Source organism: Pogona vitticeps, chromosome 5 (genome assembly GCF_051106095.1).
Source record: "Pogona vitticeps strain Pit_001003342236 chromosome 5, PviZW2.1, whole genome shotgun sequence".
Classification (NCBI taxonomy): domain Eukaryota; kingdom Metazoa; phylum Chordata; class Lepidosauria; order Squamata; family Agamidae; genus Pogona; species Pogona vitticeps.
In genome coordinates this window covers 142,506,231-142,523,069 of record NC_135787.1, presented here as the reverse complement: position 1 = coordinate 142,523,069, position 16,839 = coordinate 142,506,231, and the positions used below count along the sequence as shown (strand labels likewise).

Genomic DNA, 16,839 nt, shown 5'->3' with positions numbered 1-16,839 from the left:
CTTGTATTTCAAAGATGAGTCTGTATTAATGCAATAGAAAATGTACTCTGCATACACCTCACTGTTCTGATTTCATGGGTGCCCAGAGCCTAGCAATCCTTCCAGGCACTTCTATCCTTCCTGTTCTGCTCTCTTTGCAGATACATAGTGAGGAACAGATAGTGCTGATATGATTTAATAAATTATGTTTTATTTAGAACAGCATTACTGGAGACAGACTTTCCATTTTCAGTTTCAATTAACAATAACCCCTATGTATGCAATACATGTGTTTAAGTCCCACCCTTATTCCAAATGTGTCCTAATTCTTTGTCTGTTGTTAAATATATGAGCCTTATCGGGGTGGTCCATGGATTGAGTGGGTGGGTGGGGGAAAGCTTGCTCATTGGTAGCATATTATCGGAATCCATGTTCTGGATTATTATACTACCAGGGCCTAGAGCTTCGAAAGATTCCTTTCTTGCACCAGAACTCCCAAGAATTCCTCAGTAACCATAATCACTTTGCTCTAGCCAAGGGGTCTCCAAACTTTTCAGTATGAGGGCCATATCATATATTCTACACATTTTGAGGGCCAAAGGAGGGAAGGGAGACCCAAGCGAACCTCTACCCCCACTGTCTTTGCAAAGCAAAGTAGCAGAATATATGATTTGGCATGTGGAACTCAATAGTTCTTAACTCTGCTTTGTAGTCAGTTTTTTTTGGGGGGGGGATTAATCGTATCTGATTTGCCTTTTGCAAAATGACTTTTGGAATGGAAAATTGTTGATTCAAAAGAGTAGCTTCATGTTTCGGGCCCCAGATCTCACCTCTGGGTTTGGATCAATTTATTCTCTTTATAGTATCCAACCTGGCAGAATGGCAGCCATTTCGTGAATTAACAAATAGCAGCCATTTTGTATGGGTGCCTACCACAGTCTCCCAAATTTCAAAATGTGCCCAATGACAACCCCCCGTCCATGTTGGGGATCCTGCTCTATCATTGATATTGTCTATAGCAATATACAGTTGCTGTATACTGCCCTTGAAAATAATCAAATCCTAGTCTAAAGGTAGTACTATGGGCCAATATTCAGGATAAGCAAGCAGGAAAAGTATCTCCTTCCACAGAATGTAGATACAGTGGTGCCTCGCTTGACAACGATAATCCATTCCGTTCAAATTGCTATTAAGCGAAATCGTCGTCAAGCAAAAGTAAAAAATCCACTGAAATGCATTGAAAACCGGTCAATGTGTTCCAATGGGTGAAATACCTCATCGTGCAGCGAAGATCCTCCATACAGCGGCCATTTTCCAATGCCTGTAAAGCGAAGAATCCATCCTGAACACAGCGGGGAGCCATTTTGAAAACCCAACGATCAGCTGTTTTTGATCATCATTAAGTGAAAAATCGATTCCCGAAGCAGGGAACCGGTCGTCGTCAAGCAGATTTTCCCCATTTAAACATTGTTTTGCAATCACAATAGCGATTGCAAAAAACTCATCATAAAGTGGATTTGTCGTGGAGCGGGGTAATCGTCAAGCAGGGCACCACTGTAGTTCTAATGACATTTAAAACTGGAAAGAGATAATGAATCAATATTGGTATTAATGCAGATTATTATAAAAGCAGGAGAATGGTCCTCATAGGCCTAATTTGATTGACTTGGAGACTGAATAAACCAGGAAAATAATGCTGCCTACGCTTTCATTTGTTATGTGTCATTTGAGGCCAATATGCCTTTTCGGCTCTGAAGTGGAATTTTACACCTTACTGTGACAACTGAGAAGAGAAATTTTAATAATCAGGTTATAAAGCATAGCCATATTTTACTATTAACATATAAAATCTGTTGCACCTACCTCAGAGCCATTCTACAGACCTTAAATGTTCTCTGTGATGATCTTCCCCCAAAGGACATCTAACAGTACAGTGGGGGAAATTGCAGCATCTGTCAAATGTACTCACCTAATGAGATTTACTATCTGACTGACATTTTTGGACAAATAACAATGACATGTATGTATACACAACCAACACACACACACAATTAATAAGTAGGATAGTGTCAGGTTGCCAGGTGCAGGACAGATTTTAATAGTTACCATTAAGACACATAAAAACAGGATTCTGAAATTTCTTCAGAATTTTTGTAACAAATCATAAGGGATTACCTGCCCTCAGCGATGTCAAACATTAGAGAAAATATAACTCTTAATTTTGAAGATAATGCAATGTTTTCCATTTGACAGTTTTTATGATTGCATTTTCCTTTTTGCTTAGGGAGATATATGATCACTATGTTGCCTTACTGATAAATGCAATAGGGAGAGTTTTGCACATATTGTAAGGGATCTGCTTAATTTTTCTGCATGCATCTTTTCAGCAGAACCACTTTTTACATTTTTGTACAGGTTTTCCAAAATAGCCATCCTTTCATCTGCTTCAGCCTGCTCTGTTGACATTCACTACGGATTACCTGCATTTTCAAATGGAAAGGTAGCTAAACAAGCATTTGCCTATAAGAAATCAAGGTCAAATTGCATGCAACTCTTCAGGAAAAGTATAGCTAAAATGATCATATTTGTTACATGAGAAAGCTGTAAGCTGCTAGAGGCATTCTTCAACCAGGGCATTATTAATCCTAAAGTTGATATTGTTTGGCTTATAGAAAAGTGTCCTGTCAGACAAAAAGAATGCATTCGATGTCTTTAACATACCCATCCAGTAGACCAAATATGATCTTTTGGTCCCTTAACAACTCAAGTCTATGGTAATAAGCTTTATAATGGGTGAGTTGTTCACTTCCTTAAGGTACTACCATTTCAGTGATTTTGGTAAGAATCACAGCAAAGATCATGGTTCTTTGCCTTTCCAAGTATCTTGAAAGTACTTTAACGGAATTACTGAAGTTACAGTTTCAAGCCTCTCCAAGTACATTTTGAAAACATTCTCATTCTAGTTAGTTTAAACAAATAACTATTTACTTTAATATAATTAAAAGGTGACTACAATAGTTACTTTTAGTTACTTTCTAAATAAGTCAGAATGCTACAAGCTATTAGTCTGTGGTACAAAAATATTCAAGAAGAAATGCTGTAATTGTACAAATTATGGGGGAAAATATATTTACTGCTGCATCATAAAATTAGTGAAATTATCTCACATTACAGTCATAAAGTAATTTAATTTTGCCTTGGCTGTTGCAAAAAAATAAATTATCAGAAAAGAGTTACTCCCAAGCTTTGGTCATGGTATGTGAGCCTACTTTTTTTCTTGTTTAGGACAATAAGGTTAAATGAATTGTTTTAGTGTACTTTTTTGAGTTTGATGCTATCTAAAAACAGTTTTGTGGCTGTTCCTTTAAAATGCAGAGAGAAAATATGACCTATTTCAGCTTGCTTGAAATTGTGAAGCTTAATTTTCTTAGACTGCAATTAGTAATTTGACAGGCAGCTCATGTCTGTGCTTTTCTAAACATAGGCACTTGTATCATTCAATGTAACATTCTTGTGTGTTAGGCAAAAATAGAAACGAAAAAGATGCTGAAGGAGAGAGAAAACATTTTGCCACTGTTTATGGCAGTGATTACCGGTAATTATTACTTAAGTGCACTCTTTAATGTAAAGGCTGGAATCCTACTATGTTAATGTAAGATTTGCACAACTTGCTGCAGCCAGTTTCTAAAAGAGCATTCTTCAGGTATGTGCTTATCAAAAGACAGAGAAAAGAAATAGTAGCTCAGTTTCTCAGTGGGGGTGGGAAAATGGTAACAGATGACAAATAAAAGGCAGACGTGTGAAATTCTTACTTGAGCTCAGTTTCCCACCCACCCCCTCCAAAATGCAGTCTGTGACCCTCCAGGCAAATATGAATTTCAAGTGGAGAGGACAGGACTGCAGTTTGAATTTAATAAATAGTCTATGGATATCTTATTACTTTGAAGGAGTTCAGCACTCCAGGGCTCAATGAACTGCATTCAAGAATATTGGAAGGGACTCGCTGAAGAACAAATAAAACCACTGTCTACTATTTTTAGAAATCAAAGAGGTGAAGTGCCAGATGGACTGGAGGAAGGCTTATGTTGTCCCTTGTCTTTAGGTAAAGGTAAAGGTTCCCCTTGACAATTTTTGTCCAGTCGTGTTCGACTCTAGGGGGCGGTGCTCATCCCCGTTTCCAAGCCATAGAGCCAGCGTTTTGTCTGAAGACAATCTTCCGTGGTCACATGGCCAATGCAACTTAGACACGGAACGCTGTTACCTTCCCACCGAGGTGGTCCCTATTTATCTACTTGCATTTGCATGCTTTCGAACCGCTAGGTTGGCAGGAGCTGGGACAAGCGACGGGCACTCACTCCGTCACGTGGATTCGATCTTACGACTGCTTGGTCTTCTGACCCTGCAGCACAGGCTTCTGCGGTTTAACCCGCAGCACCACCACATCCCTTGTCTTTAAGAAGGGCCAAAAAGGAGGAACACAGAAACCACAGACCAGTGAGCCTGACATGAATCCCAGGGAAAAGTCTAAGGATGATTATAAAGTGGTCACTTCGCCAGCACTTTGATAATGATATACTAATAACCAACGTGGATTTTTCAAGGACAAATCCTATCAGACTAATCTTATCTCGTTTTTGCATTGGGTAACTTCCATAGTAGCTGGTGGGAATGCTGTAGACCTATCTTGACTTCAGCAAAGCTTTTGACAAAGTGCCCCATGATATTCTAATTAGCAAGCTAAGTAGGTCTGGGCTAGATAGAATATCTGGTTACAGAATAATACTCAGAAAATGATTATCACCGGCTTCTTCTCAAACTGGAAGTAAGAAGTGGGATACCCCTTGGCTCATTCCTGGACCCTGTGCTCTTCAATATATTTATTAATGACTCAGAGGAGGAGGTGCAGAGATTACATATCAAATTTTCAGATTACACAAAACTGGGTGGAAAAACTAATGCACTGGAAGACAGAAAAAAACGTGAGAAGGATCTTGGAATTATTGTAGACCACATGCTAAATATGAGCCAACAGTGTGATATGGCTACCAAACAACAACAAAAAGAAAAAGGCAAATTCTATTTTAGGTTGCATTAACAGAAGTAGAGTCTCCAAACCCAGTGCAGTACTTTGTTCAGTCGTTTAGTCATGTCCGACTCTTCGTGACCCCATGGACCAGAGCACGCCAGGCCCTCCTATCTTCCACCGCCTCCCGGAGTTGTGTCAAATTCATGTTGGTTGCTTAGATGACACTGTCCAACCATCTCATCCTCGGTCGTCCCCTTCTGCTCTTGCCTTCACACTTTCCCAACATCAAAGTCTTTTCCAAGGAGTCTTCTCTTCCCATGAGATGGCCAAAGTACTGGAGCCTCAGCTTCAGGATCTGTCCTTCCAATGAGCACTCGGGGTTGATTTCCTTTAGAATTGATAGGTTTGTTCTCTTTGCAGTCCAGGGAACTCTCAAGAGTCTCCTCCAGCACCACAATTCAAAGGCATCAATTATTCGGCGGTCAGCTTTCTTTATGGTCCAGCTCTCACTTCCATACAACACTACAGGAAAAACCATAGCTTTGACTAATCGGACTTTTGTTGGCAAAGTGATGTCTCTGCTTTTTAAGATGCTGTCAAGGTTTGTCATTGCTTTCCTCCCAAGAAGCAGGCGTCTTTTAATTTTTGGGCTGCTGTCTCCATCTGCAGTGATCATGGAGCCCAAGAAAGTAAAATCTGTCACTGCCTCCATATCTTCCCCTTCTATTTCCCAGGAGGTGATGGGACCAGTGGCCATGATCTTAGTTTTTTTGATGTTGAGTTTCAGACCGTTTTTTGCACTCTCGTCTTTCACCCTCATTACAAGGTTCTTTAGTTCCTCCTCACTTTCCGCCATCAGAGTGGTATCATCTGCATATTGGAGGTTGTTGATATTTCTTCCTGCAATCTTAATTCCAGCTTGGGATTCCTCCAGTCCAGCCTTCCGCATGATGTATTCTGCATATAAGTTAAATAAGCAGGGTGACAATATACAGCCTTGTTGTACTCCTTTCCCAATTTTGAACCAATCCGTTGTGCCATATCCAGTTCCAACTGTTGCTTCCTGTCCCACATATAGGTTTCTCAGGAGATGGATAAGGTGGTCAGGCATGCCCATTTCTTTTAGGACTTGCCATCGTTTGCTGTGGTCCACACAGTCAAAGGCTTTTGCATAGTCAATGAAGCAGAAGTAGATGTTTTTCTGGAACTCTCTGGCTTTCTCCATAATCCAGCGCATGTTGGCAATTTGGTCTCGAGTTCCTCTGCCCCTTCGGAATCCCGCTTGTACTTCTGGGAGTTCTCGGTCCACATACTGCTGAAGCCTACCTTGTATGATTTTGAGCTTAACCTTGCTGGTGTGTGAGATGAGTGCAATTGTCCGGTAGTTGGAGCATTCTTTGGCACTGCCCTTCTTTGGTATTGGGATGTAGACTGATCTTTTCCAGTCCTTTGGCCACTGTTGAGTTTTCCAAACTTGTTGGCATATTGAATGTAGCACCTTAACAGCATCATCCTTTGAGATTTTAAATAGTTCAACTGGAATGCCATCACCTCCACTGGCCTTGTTGTTAGCCAGGCTTTCTAAGGCCCACTTGACCTCACTCTCCAGGATGTCTGGCTCTAGGTCAGCAACTATATTGTCTGGCTTGTCCGGGATATCCAAAACTTTCTGATATAATTCCTCTGTGTATTCTTGCCACCTCTTCTTGATGTCTTCTGCTTCTGTGAGGTCCCTTCCATTTTTGTCTTTTATCATGTCCATCTTTGCACAAAATTTTCCTCTAATATCTCCAATTTTCCTGAACAGATCTCTGGTTTTTCCTTTTCTGTTATTTTCCTCTATTTCTTTGCATTGTTCATTTAAGAAGGCCCTCTTGTCTCTCCTTGCTATTCTTTGGAAGACTGCATTCAATTTTCTGTAACTTCCCCTATCTCCCCTGCATTTTGTTTCCCTTCTCTTTTCTGCTATTTGTAAGGCCTCGTTGGACAGCCACTTTGCTTTCTTGCATTTCCTTTTCTTTGGGATGTTTTTTGTTGCTGCCTTCTGTACAATGTTACGAGCCTCTATCCAAAGTTCTTCAGGCACTCTGTCCACCAAATTTAGTTCCTTAAATCTGTTCTTCACTTCTACTGTGTATTCGTAAGGGATTTGGTTTAGATTATACCTGAGTGGCCCAGTGGTTTTTCCTACTCTCTTCAGTTTAAGCTTGAATTTTGCTATGTGAAGCTGATGATCAGAGCCACAATCAGCTCCAGGTCTTGTTTTTGCTGACTGTATAGAGCTTCTCCCTATTTAGGACTGGTTAGACTTCAGTTTAAGTACTCTGTCCAGTTTTGGACACCACACTTTAAAATGGATGCCAATAAACTGAAACATGTTGAGAGAGCAATAAGGATCTAGTGGCATTAGAGAGGAAGAAAGGATAATGAAGCAGCACTGAGAAAAGACAAAACAGTCATGGATTTTCCTTCAGATTCCTCTGGCTGAGGATATGATTTAATAACTGTGTGCATCTAATAATATGCTTAGAGACTAACAAAGTTATTTCCTTTAATATATGATGTTTTGAAGAAATGCTTTCTACTTTGTATCTTTCTATTTTAACAATTTTGACTTTCCCCCTATGCTTTTAAATTGCTGTTTTTAAAGTTATAATACTACTTTTTACTGATGTATTCTTTTTTTATATGTCCTTGTTTGCTCCTGTATTTTATATTCAAATATGACTTAGGTATTTGTATAGAACTTAAGTTTAGTTTTTATATATATTTCAAGTATTTGTGCTTACAGTTTTCTTTATACCTGTAACCTTTTTGGATATTACAGTTCTGAAGTATTTTCTGCATATGGAATATAAAAGCAATGTACATTAATAAAGTTTGTAGAATAGACAAGCTGATGCCTTTTGGAATTTTTGCAACAATGAAAATACATGCTTTGATAGATGAATTTTGATATGATTGTCTGTGATTATTTGGTTTCACTTTGGAATTAACCCTTTATTGCAGTGGTTCCCAACCTTGGGTCCCTAAATGTTCTTGGACTAAAACTCCAAAGACCATGCTACCTGTAAAACTCTGTGTATGACCAATATACTATTGCAAACTATAGGCATATCAGATGAATAATTCCAGTTTATTTCTGGTGCTTTCTCTCCTAGAGTTGTTTATATTTAAACTGATAACATATTCTTACACTATGCACATGCCAGATTACATAAAAATATCCACAGTGTCCCATCAATCCCTGCATGGAAAATATAATATAGTACAGTATATTGAAACATATGAGTCACCATAATGTCAGCGGCTGATTTGCTGACATTATCATTTCCCAACATCAGGGCCCCCGGAAAAGACCCTGATGTTGGGAAAGTGTGAAGGCAGGAGGAGAAGGGGACGACAGACAACGAGATGGTTGGACAGTATCATCGAAGCCACCAACATGAATTTGACCAAACTCTGGGAGAGAGTGGAAGACAGGAGGGCCTGGTTTGCTCTGGTCCATGGGGTCATGAAGAGTCGGACATAACGACTAAACAACAACAATCATTTCTAAAATCATGCAACCTAGAAGATGCCCCCCTGGCACTTCTGAAAAGTCAAGGGTTATTTTAGTGGTAATATTCTCTACCTGAACACTGAGAAGTTCATCAGAGGGTTTATTTACATTCTGAAGAATACAGAAGATAACAAAAACGTAGCCAGTTTGAAAACAATGGGAAGTGTGAAAAGCACCTACTGGGATAATTAGCACTTTTAGCAGGTAAAGCATTATTTCTTAGATGAGCTCTCTGTATAGTTTAACTCTGAGAGATCAGGATAGGAGCAGTGCCTTTTTAATGAAAACATTCCTAGAGGCAAATCAGTCAGCATCAGTAATATAATGGCTATAAGACACAGGGCCATGTGGATCTCTTCTATTGTGTAACTCCATGTCTCCTGTACCTGTATGCAGGTGGGTCAGGACTTTGAAACTCCTTGTATGGTAACAACCTTGGTTAGAGTCTTCAGTAATTATGGCTATTTGTACAAAATGAAATATTATCATCAAGGCTTGGACAAGGTACTTTCTGGAATACCTTTAATAGCAACTTCCAGATGCTGCATAAGGAACATAGCAGCAATGAAGATAAACACACTTGTGTAGAACATGACTCTGGGCAGTCGGGAATTCTTGAAGCTGTAGTCCAAAAAGTATTTTTTTTTCCAAACCCTGTTAGCACTGAGGGTGAAACATCCATGGGAATTAGTGCATTTTCCCTTCTTACAGGATTTGCCTGTGTATCTTTCAAAGCCCAAACACAAAACACCATGTGCCAAAGGCAAACTAGGAAGAGGAGGAAAAGTGCAAGCTACAGTATGAAAAGAAAAGTCATTTCACCATTTTAGGAAGCACTTTTAAAAAAAAGAACAAACCACTCGCTCCACTACCATCTGAAAATTAATAGCTGGGGAGCAATAGAGCATTACTGCCTTTACTGCCTTGCTTGTGTTCTTCTTGTAGGTGTTGTTTATTTGTATACTGCATTTCTCACAACTATCAGACCAATTTACACATCAGTATGAATAAATATAATAACCATAAAGCAGAGAAGTATAGCATTAGCATGTATAATTTATAATTCAAAATAGGCTGGATAACTTCCAGGCATGAGTTCACTGCCTTCTGCCATTCTATTGAGGCTGCAGTCTACCTACCACAGTTGCACTGCCCAACTCACCATGGGATTAGTTGCTACTCACTCCCCCATTTCCTTTTGAAAAAGGGACCATGAGGAGTGAGTGTCTTTTTTCTGAACAAAGTCATTGTTTCTGAGGCTCCTAGGGGCTTCAAAACAAGGTGCACAGTTTCCACGTGCACACAATTCCCATACTTTTGAGGTTGGTCCTCTGCAAAAACGGATGGGGGGGGCTCTATGTGGTTTGCAAACTTAAAATATATCAAAAGAGACATTTGATTACTCACTGTGGAAAAGTCAGTGGCATTTGTGCACTGTCAGAATCATGTACAGTATTTTTTTAAAATCAGTGTATTTGACAGACAGTAACCATTTATGCTTTTATTGAAGTCAGGGAAAGCAAAATGTTACATCACTAATACTATTCAATTCATATCACTACAATTCCTTCCAAATGTTGATAAAATAGTTTCATCTTTCACATAGCCTTGATCATTGCAAAAGAAAAAAAAGAAAATATCCCCAACCTCTTTCTGTTGGTAAAGACCAAGCCATCTTCTTTAAAAATACATTAACTTGATGGACATTGTGGGATACATTTATTGAGTGACTTCTGCTAGAAAGATCATTTCTTGTGTCTCCCACACATTTCAAGGAGATGGTTGTTGTAGGTTTTTCAGGCTGTTTGGCCATGTTCTGGAGGCTTTTCTTCCTAAAGTTTCACCAGTCTCTGTGGCCAGCATCTTCGGAGGACAGGAGCTAGAACTCTATGTAGCTCCTGTCCTATGAAGATGCTGGCCACAAAAACTAGCAAAACGTTAGGAAGAAAAACCTCCAGAACATGGCCTTATAGCCTGAAAAACCTACAGCAACCATTGGGTCCCAGCCGTGAAAGCCTTCAAGAATACATTTCAAGGAGATTTTGTGCAAAAATGCATTAGTGCTCCCTGCAACTGATTTCTTTTTGCTCTTGCAAGCATCCAAGACCATGAATCTCCGGAATGTGATCTGACAATAAATACGAAAGTCTCAGAGACATCTAGGTGGGGTGGTATGACAATGAATGGTGTGGGCTGACTATGCCCCCTGCCAACTTTTTGCACTCTGATTTTGTTTCCAGTTACTTTAATCTTTTTCAACATGAGACTACGGGCCACTTGATCAGACAAAACCAAGGCAGTTTGAAAGTTGGAATGCAAACTGTTTTACAATATACTGTAATGGAAGGGAAGAGCCATAGTCAGTGGTGTTGAAGGTCATCTGCATGCAAAAGGTCTGAGGTTCACTCCCTGGTATCTCAAGCTAAAATGATCAAGTTTGTCCAATTTACACCTGACCTTTCTCAACACTGAGGATGGCCCTTCTCCTCCCAACAGCAAATTGTAAGGTAGGTCAAGCGGATAGCTCAGGTTTCAGTAGAACAACCAGTCTTTTCACTGAGCAATGCACCTGCCTCAGGTGGTGCATTGGGGAAGGGAATCGGAAGGGTGCTTAGGAAAACGGATACACAGAACAGTTGATTTCCCACAGCATCTGAACTGTAGTGTCTTGGCTCTGAGCAGGCTCCCTTGGAGAAACACTATTAGCCCTGAAGAAAACATCAGCTCTGTATAGAAGTGGCTTTTGGTGGGAGGCATGTGGCATCCTCCTCTGGCAATAACAGCGGGTAATGAGTATTTGTGGACACTGCTCAACTTTTACAAAGAAGTTTCCTTCTCCTGCTCACCCTTTCCCTCTCTGTCCTGGAAGGAGTGGCACTGTCCTTTTCTCCTCTCCAGGTCCTACACTGCTGTCTTGGAAACGTGCCCATTTCTTCTGGTGTGTGTATGTGGCATAGGAGCCTCCCTGCTGCTGCTGCTGCCACCTTCTCCTATGGTAGGGAAATGTCTCCTAGTTTTCTTGGATGCATAACTGGTGTGTGTGTGTGTGTGTGTGCAGGGGTGATAGGAGAGCTTGGGCTCCCCCCTGGGGTATCCTGGATCTCCCAAGCCCCAGCCCAACCAGCCAGTACATAGGGTAAGGTGCGGGCAATGGCAAAGACTTATTTCTGAGACTTTGGGGAGTCAGGGCCAGAGAAGACACAACACTGCTAGACAGCTCCTCAGAGGAGTCTCGGGACCAACGGAACCAACAGGGCCTGTGCAGCACTTTCAAGATTAAGGCGTTTTAGTTGGCAGAAGCTTTTTGGGGAGAGTCGGACACGACCCCCCCAGGAAACAGAAAAAGTCCTTTTAAAAAATCCCTTTAAACCAGACAGTTCTGCCTTTCAAGATTTTCCCGCTCCAGGCTGCAATTTCGTCCCCACTTACCTGGGAGTAGGTCCCCCTGAATTCAATGGGGCTTTTTGTTGTTGTTTAGTCGTGTCCGACTCTTTGTGACCCCATGGACCAGAGCACGCCAGGCCCTCTTGTCAATGGGGCTTCTAAGTAAACATGCATCAGGACGGCGCCATAATAAACCCGCCTGAAAGCATTTATTCCTGACCTTAGGTCCACCATGGACCCGCACGCAAAACCCTGGAGAAAAGGGAAACGAGTAACGGCCGGCCCGGGAGGGCCTACCTCTGGATGCTACACCCCCCCAACCCCTTTCCTCCTTCGTGTCAGCGGCGCCGATGCCAGAGGCGAGCGTTTGGGAGAGTGCGGGGGGGGGGGAGCGGCTGCCGCAAGGTCTCTCGGCGGCAGGAAGGATCCCCGGCGGCGGCCGGAGGAGCAGGAAGTTCCCCGCGGCCGCCGAGAGCCGAAGCCGCGTCTCCTCGTCACGTGACTCCTCGCCAAGCGCTCCGTGTGGGGGCGGGGTCGAGTTCGGGAAGCAGCGCCGAGGAGGGAGGGCGGAGGGGAGGGAGACCGCCAGGCAGGCAGGCAGGCAGGGGAGCCTCTCCGCAGGAGGAGGAGGAGGAGGAGGAGGAGGAGGCGGCGAGCAAGCGAGCCACGATGAGCGCTCCGCGGTGGCCGTCCCCTTGCCTGGCGCCTCGGCTCGGCGCCTCTTCCTGGTGGCGGTGACCTGCCTGCCTGCCTGCGCCCGCCCGCCCGCTCCATGCAGCTCTTCTTCCATTGCGGAAGCGTCGCGGCTCTTCTGCTCCGGGGACGCCTGGCTCTGACGACGGCAGCAGCAACGGCCGCCGGGTTCCCAGCCCGAGCGCTGCGCCTCTGCCGGCCGGCTGGGAAGTAAATGCCGGTGGCAGCGGCGGCGGCGGCGGCGGTTCTCCTGGCCCCCCCGTGGCTACCCCCACGGGCGACAGGAGGACTAATATGCTCACTCGGGTAAAGTGTGCCGTGGCCAATTTCATGGGAGGCATCATGGCTGGCAACTCGGGCTCGGAGCACGGCAACGGCATGGATTTGCCCCTCCGCTTCCCTTACGGCCGGCCCGAGTTCCTGGGGCTCTCCCCGGACGAGGTCGAGTGCTCCGCCGACCACATCGCCCGGCCCATCCTCATCCTCAACAAGGAGACGAGGCGCCTGCCTTGGACCACGGGATATGCCGAGTGAGTAGCCGAGGACTAGCCGCCCGCTCGCCCGCCGGCTGACTGACCCGGCTCGTCTGCCCCGCCGAGGACGGACCGGGTGGTGGGTGTGTGTGAGGCGGCGGCGGCGCTGCTCTCTCCTCCGGGCCCCGCTGCCGGCGACTTGGCCGGGAGGTGCCGAGCCACGTCCCCCTCTCTGGCTGCCAGGAAGGAGGTTGCCGCAGGAGAAGAAAGTGGGGGGGGGGGGCGGCGGCGGCGGGCGAGGAGGGCCCCTCAGAGCACCTGCCGGGGGGGGGGAGGTCGCAGGGAGGAGGAGGGAAGTCGCTGAGGGGCTTCAGGAAGGGAGAGCGTGAGGGAAGGAGGAGAAGCCGCCGACCACAACACGCTCGTTTTCGGAGCTGGGCGCGCTTAACTTTGGAAATGGGAAGTACAGTACCCCGTCCTCCCTTGGAAGGAATGCGGTCTTCTGGCTTGGAAACAGAGGTTCCCTTTCAGATTTCTGTTTCAGAGTGTGGTGGTGGTGGGGTGGATGACAGCCAGCTTGCAGTATATAGACCTTGGAAACAGATCACTGGATGTGGTGTGAGGGGGCTATATGTGGCATTTAAATTGCCCAAGGAAGTCATTTCCCGGTTCCTGCCTCTGTAATGTTCTGCTTGTGGCTGTGAACATGTACTGTACTTTGTACATGCCCCAAATAAGCTACTGATCCCTGTCCATAAGTTCAGGGGCAAAACTCTGGGAAATGCTGCATATAATGTACATTTGTTGATTAATATTTATGTCCCATCTTTCCTCCAGCCAACTCAAGACTGTGCATGACTTGTATTCTACCCTGTTTATCCTCACAAGAACCCTATGAGGTAGATAAGGCTTGAAAGAATGACTAGCCCACAGTGAGTTTCATGACTGAGCAGGGATTTAATTTGGGTCCCCTGAGTTTCATTGCCACACTTGACATATTACAGTGATCGAAACATCTTCCAGCAAGTGATAGCCTCTGTTTCTTGCCTCAATTAATTCTTTCACCTAAATCGGTTGGCTCGGTTAACTACTCTGAATGGTTATGAGGTTTTAGGTTCTTGTCAACTCCCATTGAGCAGTGGGACTGAATTACAGTGGACCCTTGACTTACAGACGGCTTGACTTACAGACTTTTTGAGTTACAGACTTTTCTGGCTGCAGAATTTAGGTTTGACTTGCAGACTGAGATTTGACTTACAGACCAGAAAAAAACCAAAATGGAACAAAAACGGCCTGTTATGGGATTAATCGGTTTTCAATGCACTGTAGGTCAATGGAGACTTGACTTACAGACTTTTTGACTTGAGAACCGCCTTCCAATACGGATTAAGTTCTCAAGTCAAGACCCCACTTGCCTCTATTTGAATATGCTGAGGATTTGTATCTTTACCTTTTGATCCTGTTTATTTGAAAATAAATTCCTGTGAATTTGATGAGATCATTCTCATGCAAGAATACATAATGCTATTGCCATTGATTGTCATAAATTTGTAACTCCCTATGTACTGTCAAGTTCTGTGATCTAGGTCTTGGAGTCTAGTTAATGACATTTTGAAGTGTGTGTAGGATGCAAAAGCAAAACATATTTGAGCCCTTCTTTCTTTCCCTCAAGCACCAACCAACATGCAGGGCTTCTCACAGGCTGTTTTGTATTTCCTCCTGTGGAGGAGTGGCATTTAGCAGAGAGGTTTTTTTTTTTTTGCCTAGCCTTTGGGTTATTCCTAGTTACTAGTAAGGAGGATGTGTTGTTAATGTGGGGTGGAGGGAGAGAGAAGAGAGATCAAAAATAGCTGTATCTTCTTTCCTGCTTCACTGTTGGGTGAAGCAGGCATACACACACCCCTTTTCAGGACTGTGCTACAAAGATGATGATTGGAGCCTGGAACCGTTGATCAGTTCATTCTCAAAATTTTCCATCCTTTCTGCACGCAACCACTCTGTTGCTGTAGAAGCAAGGCCCAGAAGGTGGAATGAAGGAGACTACAGTACAGTCATTTTCTTGCATTTTTGCTCTATATTTCTTAAAGTCATATTAACTTTATTTCTTTTACTACAGACTTTCATATCTGAATGGAAGGCTTAAAATAATGAAGTGCTTTCCAGTGTTGAGCCTCTACAGTTTATTGCCGGTATAAATGTTTTAATAAGATGGGAATGATATGCAGCCTTTGAACTGGTAGCAAATGGTTTTTCCCCAGAGTTGTTGATGGGTCAAGTTGATTCAGGTCCGGAAACACCTAAAACAATTTTTTAAAAGTGTTGATCCAAACAGAAGCCTATGACGAACATTTTATAAGTAAAGGGAACATGATCAGGGAAGCATATCTCCCTTTTGCCCAGCTTTCTCCTAGATCTTTGCACTTCACGAAAGTCCAAATTCCATGACACATAGAAGATGGAGTAAGCTTGTTTTCTGCTATAGGACCCACTTCAGTGGATTCAAATTACAGTAACAAGAAAATAGATACCAATTAAACCTTGAAGAGAACATTTTCATGGCAAGAGCTGTTTGGCTGTACTGTGTAAAGTAGTGGATTGAAGTTTTCCAAATAGAAGTTTGAATGGCCATATAGTATCAGGGACACTTTACCTGTGGTTTTCCCACATTGGTAGTGGAATGTATTATTTGATTCTTGGTGTACCTTAGACTAATAATCATCATGTGCCATCCAGTCAATTTTGAAATATGGTGACCCTTTTCAGGGTTTTTTTAGGTAGAGAATATTCAGATCTGGTTTACCATTCTCTTTTTCTCGGAGTGCCCTGGGACTGTGCAGCTTAACTGTCTGGCTCTTCTCCCTGGAGGCACAGTGGGGAAACAAACTCCCAGCCCTTGGCTTTGCAGCCAGATACTTTTGGAGTTGACAATTCCAAAATTTTTATGATTTTGTGAATCTTGTGGAGCATTTGTGTGTATATTCACAGATTTAGGGCCTTAAGTGGCAAACGCTCAATGGGCTCAAATGCTGCAGTCAGATTGTAAACTGCAACTTGTTACAAAGATCATATAGCACCCCCCCACTATAGTAGATCCACTGGCTGCTGATCCGTTTCCGAGCGCAATTCAAAGTGCTGTTTTTAAGCTATAAAGCCCTAAATGGTTTAGGTCCAAGCTATCTAAAAAAACTATCTTCCTTTATGAGCCTGCATGGGTGTTAAGATCATTGGGGAGACCTTTCTCTTGGCCTCATTACACTCTCTTTTTTTCATAGCTCTTTGATAAATCTTTTCTGGTTAAGTCCAAAGATTTCATATTACTTTGTAGGATTGAAGGGATCTCTGTAGTCTACAGGCTCTTATAGTCTACAGTCTTCAGCTGTTTGCAGCTGAAATCATGTTCTGTATGGAAGACAAAATATCACTTGGTCAGTTCTTACAGAATATTGCTGAAGAAGCCCTCTCTCCAATATTGTTGTGGTATCTGCAGAAGAACTGTCAATTCTTGTATGTGCTGCTTCCTTTCAAAGAAGATTTTACCTTGACAACCAACTTCTCTCATAGTTACTCCATCAGCCACGGGAATTGAATTCTGTTCAGCTTTAGTAGACTGTCCTCCCCCTTCTGCACGGTAACAAAGAGAAATTGTTGTTAACTTGCTGCCAGCCTTTTTTTTATTCCAAAGGTACCTTGAAATAGTCACTCGGGGTTTTTTTTAACCAACA

The 16,839-nt window shown here is 43.1% G+C and overlaps 1 protein-coding gene across 1 annotated transcript in view; it reads left to right on the top strand.

The window, feature by feature from the left end:
- Positions 1-12,698: 12,698 nt before the first annotated feature.
- PPM1H (protein phosphatase, Mg2+/Mn2+ dependent 1H) overlaps positions 12,699-16,839 on the top strand; it is a 101,538-nt gene continuing 97,397 nt past the window's right edge. Inside the window, exon 1 of the mRNA XM_020786029.3 lies at positions 12,699-13,174. Within this exon, the coding sequence (XP_020641688.1) occupies positions 12,939-13,174 (236 nt within the window). The 5' untranslated portion in view covers positions 12,699-12,938. The remainder of the gene's footprint in view (positions 13,175-16,839) is intronic.